A 17,632-nucleotide genomic window follows, 5' to 3' on the forward strand; every position below is an offset into this window, starting at 1 on the left:
ACCTCAAGTATTTGGAACAAAACAAATGCATATTGGACCCAGGCCTGACAGTAACACAGACAGAGAAAAGGCAAAAGACAGACAGACCAAGCCACTACTATGGCACAGCCGTGGAAACAACAAGCAACACATCGTCAGGACCGGAATCACTTCTCCCCAGGCTTGTAAGACCATGGCTGTGTCCTAAATCATGCCTACTACTTATTACAACGACATACCGTGTACTAATACTAGTAGTACATACTATTAAGAACATGATGTTTAGTAAAAACATATGCAGTAAGCAACAAATAACATACTGAGAAGACGGCATCTACTTCCTTGTTACCTTGTTATCTTACCTTGTCATTTGTTCATTTTAGTTGCGCCTCTATTATTCTGGTTATCGGCTGTTGTCAAACAGTCGGTTTAGTCGGGAAATATGATTCTCTTCCTCACTAACGTGCAGCGAATTCTACTTAATGAAAAGCCGAAATTAGTATAACATCCTGGCATTTATTATATCATACTAATTTTTCGAAATCTCAAATACTATAAAATGTTCTATTTCCTCATACCCAAAAAGCATACTACAGTATTTACAATGCAAGCATGGGTATTCAGACACGACCCATGTTATTACAGTACTTTATTGTTCTCTATCCCCCTAACACACTCTCCTGTAGATGCACTCTCGATTTTACCTTGCTTCTCACAGCAGGAAATGGGAATTATGTGGATTACAATTCATATGGACATTTTTGTAATTAATGGACATAATCATAATTGGATATGCTGAGACGAGCGGTTGATACATTTTTCATTAGGGCAAATCTAGTCTGACATTTTAAAGTGGAAATTCCAAACTTTAGACCTTAAACCTTGAATACAATATAATTAGCATTTCCTGCTGCACAGGAAAATGATCAGCGACGCCAGACCAATCAAATTAAGATAGCAGGTCTGTATATCTCTCTACTACCTAATAACTAATGGTGTTCAGTCAGAGATAGTAGCGCTCTCTGAAATGATCGTTTTTTGTGTCAGGGATTTCACATACAGGATCTGTTCCAATATCCACTTTAGCATCACGCCTGACAGTTATTAAGCTTGCATTCTAGTTGGGATACAAGTGTGGACGTTGGAACGGTAGCCGTGGTTTCACACGGGTGCTAATGAATTCCAACACAGCTCTGTGGACTGCGCGCCAGACAGGCAGCAACATCGCTAGAGATAGAACAGTTACAGGTTATCTCCGCATAACGACGATACGAAAGCCTTCATGGTGAAAGAGTTAGCTGTGAAAACAATAAAAATGTTGTAACTTTAAACACAAGCGGTAAAATAAAAGTGCATGTTGAATGGCAGGTGTACACAGGGTGTGTGAGAGAGAACCCCTCAGGTGTGTGTGTGTGTGTGTGTGTGTGAGTGTGCGTGTAATGCTGAATGATTTCATGAGTTGGTGTTTTTTTTGCCTGTAAAAACTGTGTTTCATCAGCTCTTTGTCCGTTTGTAACGTTTCAAGTAACATTCAAAGTCATCTGGCCTGTGTATCCGTCTGCAACACATCCAATTCAATGTAACAGAGTTCATCCCTGTACGGGGAACCCGGGACTCAAACCCACAACAACACTTATGCACTCAAGTCAACAGTGTTACTGACAGAGCAAGATGCTGACCAGCTTGTCAATCTGCGAGCGACAGTTGACTAGATCTCCGGGCGGTTGACGTCACTGCACGATGGCTAGCTCTCACTAGCTAGTTCACATCGGCTAGGCCAAACCCCTCCCCCTCCTCCTTCTCAAATACCCCACTATGGTTTCAATCAAACATACCTTAGATTGAACATAAAAAGGTCTGCTATAAGATAATGTATCATATGAAAAGACAGATAGTCATGTGAAAACAAATCCTAATTGGATATGGAGACGAGTGGTGGCGGAGAGCTAGCTGAGACATTGAACAGATTGATGAACCATGTGGATCTACTTCCTCCACTTCGAGGAGGAAGACATGATATAGGGATCTGATTTTACGGTCTGAACACAGCAGGTATCTTAACAGTCAACCACCACACCCTCATCTTAGGGCGGCACGTAGCCTTGCGGTTGGAGCGTTGAGCCAGTAACTGAACGGTTGCTAGTTTGAATCCCAGAGCTGACTAGGTAATAAATCAGTTGATGTGACCTTAAGCAAGGCACTTAATCCTAATTGCTCAAGGGTTTCTGTTGATTATGGCAGACCCTGGCAGTTACCCCACTATCTGAGGCTGCCTCAGGAAAATGTGGGATATGCAAAAAAACACATTTCCAATTAATAAATTAATATATACTTGTACATGTGTGAAATAGGACAAATATAAGCACCCATCAAATTCAAATGATTTTTTATCTCCTTCAGATTTGGCATTAGCTCTGAATACGACAACATAATATTGAACAGAACTGTCGATTTAGGAAATGTGTCGAAGCAAGGCAGCCATTTTTTGTCATCATGGCGAGGGTGAGTTTTGGTTCACATTGATGTTGCATGTACTGTAGTAGGACATTTTGATAACACAAATAATTGGCACTTATGCCAATGTTAAAATATCTGTCCTGAAACAGTCCTAGTGAAGTGGAGCATCCATTTGATGCTCCAAACTCACAGCATCCCTGGAGCAGCTCGGAGGACTACAGCCACGTAGTTTTACAGACAAACTGTCTCGTTGTTTTAAATGACAAGAGTGAGCGTTATAATCGACAAGAGAAATCATTGTCTGTTCATTCACATGGTAGAAAAGGACTAAGGCACCGCTGTGGTTCCTTCAGTAGAAAAAAAACCCTGAGCGGTCCGGTTCTGGTTAACAGTCAGGGAAAGGTTCCCTCTTGGAAGCCTTTAGAACCCTATAGAACCGAACCATACTCTGACTCAAGGCATAGAGACATACTAATACTCACTGATATTCCTCATACATTGGCAACATAATACATTGAATACATAAACCAAGGTTGTGTCCTAAGTTATACCCTATTTCCAATATAGTTGACTGCTTTTGACCAGAACCCTATGAGGTTATGGCCATTAAGTAGAACACTATACAGGAAATAGGATGACGATTCAGCTTTGCCCTGACCTTACTCCCCAAACGTGACTCTTCTATTCAGATACATCTGTTCACAGTTCACAATTCATGTTGTTATTCGGTTGTAGTTCAAAATCAAAATGCTTCATAATTGATTCATAGTGTTATATTGTTATATAGTCCGTCATAAGGGCAGTTGTTTATCAATGACATCATCCACTTTGTGCTGAAAGATGGCTGCCATTGGTTGTTGTAACCAGGTGGGCGTGGCTTGTGCTGAAGCAGAGTCAGAGATGAAAGGTTGTGACCTCTACTTGAGGTGTAATAGCAATGTCACCTCTCTTAGGGTCCACCCCCTTCCCGTTTAGGAACGGACTTCCATTTTTGTTGGTAACAGGCGGGGACACCGGCTCCTTCTCCCGATCCAATTCATTGGTGAAGTTGACGGACATCTTCCTTTTGGGTGGGGTGAGCTCGGGGTCAGAGTTTAGGCCCAGCTCGGATGACATTTTGCTTTTGATTGACGCGGCTCGCTGGAACTTGTCGTAGACCTCAACGCTGAGGCGACGCCTAGTCTCCTTGAACTCTGCCGAGACGTTAGCCGTCCACTCTGCTGCGTGAGCCCTGATCTCCCCTACCTAGAGGGAGAGAAATACGGGAGAGGGTGGAGAGGAGGGGGAGAGATAAGGGGGAAAGGAGAGGGAGAGGAGGGGGAAAGGAGAGGGAGAGGAGGGGGAAAGGAGAGGGAGAGGAGGGGGAAAGAGGGGAGAGATGAGGGACAGAGATGAGGGGGAGAGATGAGGGGGAAAGAAAGGAGGGGGAGAGAGGAGGGGGAGAGGAGGAAAAGGGAGAGAGGAGGGGAAGAGATGAGGGGGAAAGACGGGGAGAGAGGAGGGGAAAGGAGGGGGGAGAGAGAAGAAGGAGAGGAGGGAGAGAGGAGGGGGACAGAGAGAGAGAGAGAGAGAGAGAGAGAGAGAGAGAGAGAGAGAGAGAGAGATGAGGGGGAATGGAGAGGAGGAGAGAGAGATAAATGCTGTGTGAGACTGTGCTGTTCTCATCATATCCAGGAAGTCACCTGAAAAAGATGAAGCTGTAGTGGATAGCAGACGTTTTAAGGGCTCCTGTTCTGCTACTGTTTTTTTTAACATAATGTCTCCGGCATCATTTCCTATGACCGAAAACGGCTTCTGGACATCAGAACAGCGATCATTAACCTTGATTTGGATTCAAATGTCTACTTCAACGAGTCGGCAGCTCTGGACGTTCTGCTTACTCCTGACTCGTCCCTAATTACTCCAAAGAGGAAGCATCGGTAAATCAAAAGACAAGTGAGGTGACCTCCTATACTCGGAAGCGGTGGATGGTGTGCACGCCTCCTGAGTCGGACTAGAAGTCCACTCCGAATACTTCTTCTCCACCAGCGGCATCTTGGAGCAGCCTCTGCGATAAATTCAATTGCCCTGGGCTGTACGAACAAAGGATCCAATTCGGGAAAGTCGTATTCCTGGTCGTAATGCTGGTGAGTTACCGCTGCTCTGATTTCCAAAAGTTATTTCCTGCTGTATGTAATAACACAAAAAATATTCTGGGCTAATAATGTAAGGAGAAACACACCAAAACAATGGAAATACTGCAAAGTTGCCTAGGAGCTAGAAGTCACAAACGACTGTGTGGCTGCGACACGACTTCAACACCATCATTAAATTAGCTGACTTCATGACGGTGGTAGGCCTGATCACCAACGACGATGAGACAGCCTATAGGGAGGAGGTCAGAGACCTGACTGGACACCAACCTCTCCCTCAACGTCAGCAAGACAAAGGAGCTGATTGTGGACTACAGGAAACGGAGGGCCGAGCCACGCCCCCATCCACAGGGCTATAGTGGAGGGTATTGAGAGCTTCAAGTTCCTTGGTGTCCACATGGTCCACAAGCACCAACACAATGCCTTATCCATCTCAGGAGGCTGAAAAGATTTGGCATGGGCAGTAGTTAAGGGTTATAGGAGGAAGGTATATAGCGGGTGCAACTAAGCTTGGAATGTGCTGAGTGCAGGGATGTGATTACATGTGGCAGGCATTGATAAGGGGAGACGGGTGGAGATCTAAGAAACTAACAATGTCACTGAGGGAGAGAGGGTAATGTATAAAGTTTACATTATGTCAGGATATGTTATTGTTAGCCACCAGGGATCCTCTGGGAGGAGAAGTGACACCAAATGTTTTTTTTTGTCTGAATTACAGCTGTACCGACCCTTTGGGTAGAATTAAACTTGGTTAAGCTTCTCTAGTGTCCGTGAGTTATTCACTCTGAAAATTTAGAACCTAACAATAGTTAACCAAATAGCTACGCAGACTATCTGCATTCACACGCCTTTGCATTTGACTGATCACATACACTACACTCTATATGTACATACCTAAATGACCTCGTATCCCTGCACATAGACTCGGTACTGGTACCCTGTGTATATAGCCTAGTTATCGTTACTCATTGTGTATTTATTCCTTGTGTTATCTTAATTGTTGTATTTTTTTGTTGAATTTTACCCCTCTTTTTCTCCCCAGTTTCAATTTTGTCTCATCGCTGCAACTCCCCAACAGGCTCCATCATGCGTCCTTCCGAAACATGCCCCGCCAAACCACGCTTCTTAACTTCTTGGTGACAGGGGCCAGTATTTTCACATCCGGATGAAATGCATGCCCAAATTCAACTGCCTGCTACTCATCCCCAGAAGATAAGATATGCATATCATTAGTATATTTGGATAGAAAACACTCTGAAGTTTCTAAAACTGTTTGAATCATGTCTGTGAGTATAACAGAACTTATGTAGCAGGCAAAACCCAGAGGACAAACCCTTCAGATTTGATTTTTTTGAGGTCACTCTCTTTTCAATGGGATTTCATCGGGAATCCAGATTTCTAAGGGACCTTCTTGCCATTCCTGTCACTTCCACTGGATGTCAACAGTCTTTAGAAATTGGTTGAGGTTTTTCCTTTGTGTAATGAAGAAGTACGGCCATCTTGAACGAGGCTCACTTGAAGTGTACTGTTAGATAGAGGCGCGTGACCAGAAAGCTAGCTACAGTTTGTTTTCCTCCTGTATTGAACGCAGATCATCCCGTCTTCAATTTGATCAGTTATTAACGTTAAAAAATACCTAAAGTTGCATTACAAAAGTCGTTTGAAATGTTTTGGCAAAGTTTACAGGTAACTTTTGAGATATTTTGTAGTCACGTTGCGCAAGTTGGAACCAGTGTTTTTCTGGATCAAACGCGCCAAATAAATTAACATTTTGGATATATATCGACGGAATGAATCGAACAAAAGGACCATTTGTGATGTTTATGGGACATATTGGAGTGCTCGTCAAAGGTAAGGCATGAATTATATATTTATTTCTGTGTTTTGTGTCACGCCTGCAGGGTTGAAATATGGTTTCTCTCTTTGTTTACGGAGGTGCTATCCTCAGATAATAGCATATTTTGCTTTCGCCGAAATGCCTTTTTGAAATTTGACATGTTGGCTGGATTCACAACAAGTGTTGCTTTAATTTGCTATCTTGCATGTGTGATTTAATGAAAGTTAGATTTTTATAGTAATTTATGCATTTTCCCTGGCTTGTGGCCAGGTGGGACGCTAGCGTACCACATAGCCCGCCACAAGGAGTCGAGGTCAGCCTGCAGCCGCCTGGCCCGCCACAAGGAGTCGAGGTCAGCCTGCAGCCGCCTGGCCCGCCACAAGGAGTCGAGGTCAGCCTGCAGCCACCTGGCCCGCCACAAGGAGTCGAGGTCAGTCTGCAGCCACCTGGCCCGCCACAAGGAGTCGAGGTCAGCCTGCAGCCGCCTGGCCCGCCACAAGGAGTCGAGGTCAGCCTGCAGCCGCCTGGCCCGCCACAAGGAGTCGAGGTCAGTCTGCAGCCGCCTGGCCCGCCACAAGGAGTCGAGGTCAGTCTGCAGCCGCCTGGCCCGCCACAAGGAGTCGAGGTCAGTCTGCAGCCGCCTGGCCCGCCACAAGGAGTCGAGGTCCGTCTGCAGCCGCCTGGCCCGCCACAAGGAGTCGAGGTCAGTCTGCAGCCGCCTGGCCCGCCACAAGGAGTCGAGGTCAGTCTGCAGCCGCCTGGCCCGCCACAAGGAGTCGAGGTCCGTCTGCAGCCGCCTGGCCCGCCACAAGGAGTCGAGGTCAGTCTGCAGCCGCCTGGCCCGCCACAAGGAGTCGAGGTCAGTCTGCAGCCGCCTGGGCCCGCCACAAGGAGTCGAGGTCAGTCTGCAGCCGCCTGGCCCGCCACAAGGAGTCGAGGTCAGTCTGCAGCCGCCTGGCCCGCCACAAGGAGTCGAGGTCAGCCTGCAGCCGCCTGGCCCGCCACAAGGAGTCGAGGTCAGTCTGCAGCCGCCTGGCCCGCCACAAGGAGTCGAGGTCAGCCTGCAGCCGCCTGGCCCGCCACAAGGAGTCGAGGTCAGTCTGCAGCCGCCTGGCCCGCCACAAGGAGTCGAGGTCAGTCTGCAGCCGCCTGGCCCGCCACAAGGAGTCGAGGTCAGTCTGCAGCCGCCTGGCCCGCCAAGGAGTCGAGGTCACAAGGAGTCGAGGTCAGCCTGCAGCCGCCTGGCCCGCCACAAGGAGTCGAGGTCCGTCTGCAGCCGCCTGGCCCGCCACAAGGAGTCGAGGTCCGTCTGCAGCCGCCTGGCCCGCCACAAGGAGTCGAGGTCAGTCTGCAGCCGCCTGGCCTGCCACAAGGAGTCGAGGTCAGTCTGCAGCCGCCTGGCCCGCCACAAGGAGTCGAGGTCCGTCTGCAGCCGCCTGGCCCGCCACAAGGAGTCGAGGTCAGTCTGCAGCCGCCTGGCCCGCCACAAGGAGTCGAGGTCAGTCTGCAGCCGCCTGGCCCGCCACAAGGAGTCGAGGTCAGCCTGCAGCCGCCTGGCCCTCATTATTATCAAAACGTGTGATATCTTCTTTGGTTTAGTGGTTGTCAAAACATAGAGGAGAGTTATTGATAAAGTATTGATTGATTGATATACAGTATATACTGCATATTGTATAATATACTCAGGGCGAAACAAGACTTGAAACAGAGAGACGAGGGATCCCTGGACTAGCACGCTGCAGACAGGGTTGCACGGCTCAAAGAGCATTTCAGGATAAGATGAATGTGATTGGCCTAATCAGATCTGTAGTGTAGTTCCTCTTTGCTGAGTTGGCGAAGGGGCTTGCTCTGCCTGGCAGATTAAATACAGTTCTTCACATGTAAGGAAGAGAAGGGGATGGGAGGAATAGGGGGAAATAGATATAAACAGGAGAGGAATAGGAGGAAATAGATATAAACAGGAGAGGAATAGGAGGAAATAGATATAAACAGGAGAGGAATAGGAGGAATGGGGGTAAAGATATATAAACAGGAGAGGAATAGGAGGAATGGGGGAAAGATATATAAACAGGAGAGGAATAGGAGGAATGGGGGAAGGAGAAATAAACAGGAGAGGAATAGGAGGAATGGGGGTAAAGATCTATAAACAGGAGAGGAATAGGAGGAATGGGGGAAAGAGAAATAAACAGGAGAGGAATAGGAGGAATGGGGGTAAAGAGATATAAACAGGAGAGGAATAGGAGGAATGGAGGAAAGAGATAAACAGGAGAGGAATAGGAGGAATGGGGGTAAAGAGATAAACAGGAGAGGAATAGGAGGAATGGAGGAAAGAGATAAACAGGAGAGGAATAGGAGGAATGGGGGAAAGAGATAAACAGGAGAGGAATAGGAGGAATGGGGGAAAGAGATAAACAGGAGAGGAATAGGAGGAATGGGGGTAAAGAGATATAAACAGGAGAGGAATAGGAGGAATGGGGGTAAAGAGATATAAACAGGAGAGGAATAGGAGGAAATAGATATAAACAGGAGAGGAATAGGAGGAATGGGGGTAAAGAGATATAAACAGGAGAGGAATAGGAGGAATGGGGGTAAAGAGATATAAACAGGAGAGGAATAGGAGGAAATAGATATAAACAGGAGAGGAATAGGAGGAATGGGGGTAAAGAGATATAAACAGGAGAGGAATAGGAGGAAAGAGATATAAACAGGAGAGGAATAGGAGGAATGGGGGTAAAGATATATAAACAGGAAAGGAATAGGAGGAAAGAGATATAAACAGGAGAGGAATAGGAGGAATGGGGGTAAAGAGATATAAACAGGAGAGGAATAGGAGGAATGGGGGTAAAGAGATATAAACAGGAGAGGAATAGGAGGAATGGAGGAAAGAGATAAACAGGAGAGGAATAGGAGGAATGGGGGAAAGAGATAAACAGGAGAGGAATAGGAGGAATGGGGGTAAAGAGATAAACAGGAGAGGAATAGGAGGAATGGAGGAAAGAGATAAACAGGAGAGGAATAGGAGGAATGGGGGTAAAGAGATATAAACAGGAGAGGAATAGGAGGAATGGGGGTAAAGAGATATACACATGAGAGGAATGGAGGAAAGAGATAAACAGGAGAGGAATAGGAGGAATGGGGGTAAAGAGATAAACATGAGAGGAATAGGAGGAATGGAGGAAAGAGATAAACAGGAGAGGCATAGGAGGAATGGAGGAAAGAGATAAACAGGAGAGGAATAGGAGGAATGGGGGTAAAGAGATAAACAGGAGAGGAATAGGAGGAATGGAGGAAAGAGATAAACAGGAGAGGAATAGGAGGAATGGGGGAAAGAGATAAACAGGAGAGGAATAGGAGGAATGGGGGTAAAGAGATAAACAGGAGAGGAATAGGAGGAATGGAGGAAAGAGATAAACAGGAGAGGAATAGGAGGAATGGGGGTAAAGAGATATAAACAGGAGAGGAATAGGAGGAATGGGGGTAAAGAGATATACACATGAGAGGAATAGGAGGAATGGAGGAAAGAGATAAACAGGAGAGGAATAGGAGGAATGGGGGTAAAGAGATAAACAGGAGAGGAATAGGAGGAATGGAGGAAAGAGATAAACAGGAGAGGCATAGGAGGAATGAAGGAAAGAGATAAACAGGAGAGGAATAGGAGGAATGGGGGTAAAGAGATAAACAGGAGAGGAATAGGAGGAATGGAGGAAAGAGATAAACAGGAGAGGAATAGGAGGAATGGGGGAAAGAGATAAACAGGAGAGGAATAGGAGGAATGGGGGAAAGAGATAAACAGGAGAGGAATAGGAGGAATGGGGGAAAGAGATAAACAGGAGAGGAATAGGAGGAATGGGGGAAAGAGATAAACAGGAGAGGAATAGGAGGAATGGGGGTAAAGATATATAAACAGGAGAGGAATAGGAGGAAATAGATATAAACAGGAGAGGAATAGGAGGAAATAGATATAAACAGGAGAGGAATAGGAGGAATGGGGGTAAAGATATATAAACAGGAGAGGAATAGGAGGAATGGGGGAAAGATATATAAACAGGAGAGGAATAGGAGGAATGGGGGTAAAGAGATATAAACAGGAGAGGAATAGGAGGAATGGGGGTAAAGAGATATAAACAGGAGAGGAATAGGAGGAATGGAGGAAAGAGATAAACAGGAGAGGAATAGGAGGAATGGGGAAAGAGATAAACAGGAGAGGAATAGGAGGAAATGGGGAAAGAGATAAACAGGAGAGGAATAGGAGGAATGGGGGAAAGAGATAAACAGGAGAGGAATAGGAGGAATAGGAGGAAAGAGATATAAACAGGAGAGGAATAGGAGGAATGGAGGAAAGAGATAAACAGGAGAGGAATAGGAGGAATGGGGGAAAGAGATAAACAGGAGAGGAATAGGAGGAATGGGGGAAAGAGATAAACAGGAGAGGAATAGGAGGAATGGAGGAAAGAGATAAACAGGAGAGGAATATGAGGAATGGAGGAAAGAGATAAACAGGAGAGGAATAGGAGGAATGGGGGAAAGAGATAAACAGGAGAGGAATAGGAGGAATGGGGGAAAGAGATAAACAGGAGAGGAATAGGAGGAATAGGAGGAATGGAGGAAAGAGATAAACAGGAGAGGAATAGGAGGAATGGGGGAAAGAGATAAACAGGAGAGGAATAGGAGGAATGGGGGAAAGAGATAAACAGGAGAGGAATAGGAGGAAAGAGATATAAACAGGAGAGGAATAGGAGGAATGGGGGTAAAGATATATAAACAGGAGAGGAATAGGAGGAATGGGGGAAAGAGATAAACAGGAGAGGAATAGGAGGAAAGAGATATAAACAGGAGAGGAATAGGAGGAATGGAGGAAAGAGATAAACAGGAGAGGAATAGGAGGAAAGAGATATAAACAGGAGAGGAATAGGAGGAATGGGGGTAAAGATATATAAACAGGAGAGGAATAGGAGGAATGGAAGACACAGATAAACAGGAGAGGAATAGGAGGAATGGAAGACACAGATAAACAGGAGAGGAATAGGAGGAATGGGGGAAAGAGATAAACAGGAGAGGAATAGGAGGAATGGAGGAAAGAGATAAACAGGAGAGGAATAGGAGGAATGGGGGAAAGAGATAAACAGGAGAGGAATAGGAGGAATGGAGGAAAGAGATATAAACAGGAGAGGAATAGGAGGAATGGGGGTAAAGATATATAAACAGGAGAGGAATAGGAGGAATGGGGGTAAAGAGATAAACAGGAGAGGAATAGGAGGAAAGAGATATAAACAGGAGAGGAATAGGAGGAATGGGGGAAAGAGATAAACAGGAGAGGAATAGGAGGAAAGAGATATAAACAGGAGAGGAATAGGAGGAATGGGGGTAAAGATATATAAACAGGAGAGGGATAGGAGGAATGGAAGACACAGATAAACAGGAGAGGAATAGGAGGAATGGAAGACACAGATAAACAGGAGAGGAATAGGAGGAATGGAAGACACAGATAAACAGGAGAGGAATAGGAGGAATGGGGGAAAGAGATAAACAGGAGAGGAATAGGAGGAATGGAGGAAAGAGATAAACAGGAGAGGAATAGGAGGAATGGGGGAAAGAGATAAACAGGAGAGGAATAGGAGGAATGGAGGAAAGAGATATAAACAGGAGAGGAATAGGAGGAATGGGGGTAAAGATATATAAACAGGAGAGGAATAGGAGGAATGGGGGTAAAGAGATAAACAGGAGAGGAATAGGAGGAATGGGGGAAAGAGATAAACAGGAGAGGAATAGGAGGAAAGAGATATAAACAGGAGAGGAATAGGAGGAATGGGGGTAAAGATATATAAACAGGAGAGGGATAGGAGGAATGGAAGACACAGATAAACAGGAGAGGAATAGGAGGAATGGGGGAAAGAGATAAACAGGAGAGGAATAGGAGGAATGGGGGAAAGAGATAAACAGGAGAGGAATAGGAGGAATAGGAGGAATGGAGGAAAGAGATAAACAGGAGAGGAATAGGAGGAATGGGGGAAAGAGATAAACAGGAGAGGAATAGGAGGAAAGAGATATAAACAGAGAGGAATAGGAGGAATGGAGGAAAGAGATAAACAGGAGAGGAATAGGAGGAAAGAGATATAAACAGGAGAGGAATAGGAGGAATGGGGGTAAAGATATATAAACAGGAGAGGAATAGGAGGAATGGAAGACACAGATAAACAGGAGAGGAATAGGAGGAATGGAAGACACAGATAAACAGGAGAGGAATAGGAGGAATGGGGAAAGAGATAAACAGGAGAGGAATAGGAGGAATGGAGGAAAGAGATAAACAGGAGAGGAATAGGAGGAATGGGGAAAGAGATAAACAGGAGAGGAATAGGAGGAATGGAGGAAAGAGATATAAACAGGAGAGGAATAGGAGGAATGGGGTAAAGATATATAAACAGGAGAGGAATAGGAGGAATGGGGTAAAGAGATAAACAGGAGAGGAATAGGAGGAAAGAGATATAAACAGGAGAGGAATAGGAGGAATGGGGAAAGAGATAAACAGGAGAGGAATAGGAGGAAAGAGATATAAACAGGAGAGGAATAGGAGGAATGGGGGTAAAGATATATAAACAGGAGAGGGATAGGAGGAATGGAAGACACAGATAAACAGGAGAGGAATAGGAGGAATGGAAGACACAGATAAACAGGAGAGGAATAGGAGGAATGGAAGACACAGATAAACAGGAGAGGAATAGGAGGAATGGGGAAAGAGATAAACAGGAGAGGAATAGGAGGAATGGAGGAAAGAGATAAACAGGAGAGGAATATGAGGAATGGGGGAAAGAGATAAACAGGAGAGGAATAGGAGGAATGGAGGAAAGAGATATAAACAGGAGAGGAATAGGAGGAATGGGGGTAAAGATATATAAACAGGAGAGGAATAGGAGGAATGGGGGTAAAGAGATAAACAGGAGAGGAATAGGAGGAAAGAGATATAAACAGGAGAGGAATAGGAGGAATGGGGGAAAGAGATAAACAGGAGAGGAATAGGAGGAAAGAGATATAAACAGGAGAGGAATAGGAGGAATGGGGGTAAAGATATATAAACAGGAGAGGGATAGGAGGAATGGAAGACACAGATAAACAGGAGAGGAATAGGAGGAATGGGGGAAAGAGATAAACAGGAGAGGAATAGGAGGAATGGGGGAAAGAGATAAACAGGAGAGGAATAGGAGGAATAGGAGGAATGGAGGAAAGAGATAAACAGGAGAGGAATAGGAGGAATGGGGGAAAGAGATAAACAGGAGAGGAATAGGAGGAAAGAGATATAAACAGGAGAGGAATAGGAGGAATGGAGGAAAGAGATAAACAGGAGAGGAATAGGAGGAAAGAGATATAAACAGGAGAGGAATAGGAGGAATGGGGGTAAAGATATATAAACAGGAGAGGAATAGGAGGAATGGAAGACACAGATAAACAGGAGAGGAATAGGAGGAATGGAAGACACAGATAAACAGGAGAGGAATAGGAGGAATGGGGGAAAGAGATAAACAGGAGAGGAATAGGAGGAATGGAGGAAAGAGATAAACAGGAGAGGAATAGGAGGAATGGGGGAAAGAGATAAACAGGAGAGGAATAGGAGGAATGGAGGAAAGAGATATAAACAGGAGAGGAATAGGAGGAATGGGGTAAAGATATATAAACAGGAGAGGAATAGGAGGAATGGGGTAAAGAGATAAACAGGAGAGGAATAGGAGGAAAGAGATATAAACAGGAGAGGAATAGGAGGAATGGGGGAAAGAGATAAACAGGAGAGGAATAGGAGGAAAGAGATATAAACAGGAGAGGAATAGGAGGAATGGGGGTAAAGATATATAAACAGGAGAGGGATAGGAGGAATGGAAGACACAGATAAACAGGAGAGGAATAGGAGGAATGGAAGACACAGATAAACAGGAGAGGAATAGGAGGAATGGAAGACACAGATAAACAGGAGAGGAATAGGAGGAATGGGGGAAAGAGATAAACAGGAGAGGAATAGGAGGAATGGAGGAAAGAGATAAACAGGAGAGGAATAGGAGGAATGGGGGAAAGAGATAAACAGGAGAGGAATAGGAGGAATGGAGGAAAGAGATATAAACAGGAGAGGAATAGGAGGAATGGGGGTAAAGATATATAAACAGGAGAGGAATAGGAGGAATGGGGGTAAAGAGATAAACAGGAGAGGAATAGGAGGAAAGAGATATAAACAGGAGAGGAATAGGAGGAATGGGGAAAGAGATAAACAGGAGAGGAATAGGAGGAAAGAGATATAAACAGGAGAGGAATAGGAGGAATGGGGGTAAAGATATATAAACAGGAGAGGGATAGGAGGAATGGAAGACACAGATAAACAGGAGAGGAATAGGAGGAATGGAAGACACAGATAAACAGGAGAGGAATAGGAGGAATGGAAGACACAGATAAACAGGAGAGGAATAGGAGGAATGGGGGAAAGAGATAAACAGGAGAGGAATAGGAGGAATGGGGGAAAGAGATAAACAGGAGAGGAATAGGAGGAATGGGGGAAAGAGATAAACAGGAGAGGAATAGGAGGAATAGGAGGAAAGAGATATAAACAGGAGAGGAATAGGAGGAATGGAGGAAAGAGATAAACAGGAGAGGAATAGGAGGAATGGGGGAAAGAGATAAACAGGAGAGGAATAGGAGGAATGGGGAAAGAGATAAACAGGAGAGGAATAGGAGGAATGGAGGAAAGAGATAAACAGGAGAGGAATATGAGGAATGGAGGAAAGAGATAAACAGGAGAGGAATAGGAGGAATGGGGGAAAGAGATAAACAGGAGAGGAATAGGAGGAATGGGGGAAAGAGATAAACAGGAGAGGAATAGGAGGAATAGGAGGAATGGAGGAAAGAGATAAACAGGAGAGGAATAGGAGGAATGGGGGAAAGAGATAAACAGGAGAGGAATAGGAGGAATGGGGAAAAGAGATAAACAGGAGAGGAATAGGAGGAATAGGAGGAAAGAGATATAAACAGGAGAGGAATAGGAGGAAAGAGATATAAACAGGAGAGGAATAGGAGGAATGGGGGTAAAGATATATAAACAGGAGAGGAATAGGAGGAATGGGGGAAAGAGATAAACAGGAGAGGAATAGGAGGAAAGAGATATAAACAGGAGAGGAATAGGAGGAATGGAGGAAAGAGATAAACAGGAGAGGAATAGGAGGAAAGAGATATAAACAGGAGAGGAATAGGAGGAATGGGGGTAAAGATATATAAACAGGAGAGGAATAGGAGGAATGGAAGACACAGATAAACAGGAGAGGAATAGGAGGAATGGGGGAAAGAGATAAACAGGAGAGGAATAGGAGGAATGGAGGAAAGAGATAAACAGGAGAGGAATAGGAGGAATGGGGGAAAGAGATAAACAGGAGAGGAATAGGAGGAATGGAGGAAAGAGATATAAACAGGAGAGGAATAGGAGGAATGGGGGTAAAGATATATAAACAGGAGAGGAATAGGAGGAATGGGGGTAAAGAGATAAACAGGAGAGGAATAGGAGGAAAGAGATATAAACAGGAGAGGAATAGGAGGAATGGGGGAAAGAGATAAACAGGAGAGGAATAGGAGGAAAGAGATATAAACAGGAGAGGAATAGGAGGAATGGGGGTAAAGATATATAAACAGGAGAGGGATAGGAGGAATGGAAGACACAGATAAACAGGAGAGGAATAGGAGGAATGGAAGACACAGATAAACAGGAGAGGAATAGGAGGAATGGAAGACACAGATAAACAGGAGAGGAATAGGAGGAATGGGGGAAAGAGATAAACAGGAGAGGAATAGGAGGAATGGGGGAAAGAGATAAACAGGAGAGGAATAGGAGGAATGGGGAAAGAGATAAACAGGAGAGGAATATGAGGAATAGGAGGAAAGAGATATAAACAGGAGAGGAATAGGAGGAATGGAGGAAAGAGATAAACAGGAGAGGAATAGGAGGAATGGGGGAAAGAGATAAACAGGAGAGGAATAGGAGGAATGGGGGAAAGAGATAAACAGGAGAGGAATAGGAGGAATGGAGGAAAGAGATAAACAGGAGAGGAATATGAGGAATGGAGGAAAGAGATAAACAGGAGAGGAATAGGAGGAATGGGGGAAAGAGATAAACAGGAGAGGAATAGGAGGAATGGGGGAAAGAGATAAACAGGAGAGGAATAGGAGGAATAGGAGGAATGGAGGAAAGAGATAAACAGGAGAGGAATAGGAGGAATGGGGAAAGAGATAAACAGGAGAGGAATAGGAGGAATGGGGGAAAGAGATAAACAGGAGAGGAATAGGAGGAATAGGAGGAAAGAGATAAACAGGAGAGGAATAGGAGGAATAGGAGGAAAGAGATATAAACAGGAGAGGAATAGGAGGAATGGGGGTAAAGATATATAAACAGGAGAGGAATAGGAGGAATGGGGGAAAGAGATAAACAGGAGAGGAATAGGAGGAAAGAGATATAAACAGGAGAGGAATAGGAGGAATGGAGGAAAGAGATAAACAGGAGAGGAATAGGAGGAAAGAGATATAAACAGGAGAGGAATAGGAGGAATGGGGGTAAAGATATATAAACAGGAGAGGAATAGGAGGAATGGAAGACACAGATAAACAGGAGAGGAATAGGAGGAATGGGGGAAAGAGATAAACAGGAGAGGAATAGGAGGAATGGAGGAAAGAGATAAACAGGAGAGGAATAGGAGGAATGGGGAAAGAGATAAACAGGAGAGGAATAGGAGGAATGGAGGAAAGAGATATAAACAGGAGAGGAATAGGAGGAATGGGGGTAAAGATATATAAACAGGAGAGGAATAGGAGGAATGGGGGTAAAGAGATAAACAGGAGAGGAATAGGAGGAAAAAGATATAAACAGGAGAGGAATAGGAGGAATGGGGGAAAGAGATAAACAGGAGAGGAATAGGAGGAAAGAGATATAAACAGGAGAGGAATAGGAGGAATGGGGGTAAAGATATATAAACAGGAGAGGGATAGGAGGAATGGAAGACACAGATAAACAGGAGAGGAATAGGAGGAATGGAAGACACAGATAAACAGGAGAGGAATAGGAGGAATGGAAGACACAGATAAACAGGAGAGGAATAGGAGGAATGGGGGAAAGAGATAAACAGGAGAGGAATAGGAGGAATGGGGGAAAGAGATAAACAGGAGAGGAATAGGAGGAATGGGGGAAAGAGATAAACAGGAGAGGAATATGAGG

General features: G+C 44.9%; 1 protein-coding gene across 2 annotated transcripts in view; it reads right to left on the reverse strand.

Annotated features, from left to right (window-relative positions):
• Positions 1–2,348: 2,348 nt before the first annotated feature.
• The window catches only part of LOC115123034 (potassium channel subfamily K member 2-like), a 36,609-nt gene continuing 21,325 nt past the window's right edge, over positions 2,349–17,632 (reverse strand). For both annotated transcript variants that reach the window (XM_065025869.1, XM_065025870.1), the window contains exon 8: positions 2,349–3,681. In XM_065025869.1, coding sequence (XP_064881941.1) covers positions 3,331–3,681 — 351 coding nt within the window. In that variant the 3' untranslated portion in view covers positions 2,349–3,330. The remainder of the gene's footprint in view (positions 3,682–17,632) is intronic.

The sequence above is a fragment of the Oncorhynchus nerka genome, linkage group LG12 (assembly GCF_034236695.1).
Source record: "Oncorhynchus nerka isolate Pitt River linkage group LG12, Oner_Uvic_2.0, whole genome shotgun sequence".
Lineage (NCBI taxonomy): Eukaryota > Metazoa > Chordata > Actinopteri > Salmoniformes > Salmonidae > Oncorhynchus > Oncorhynchus nerka.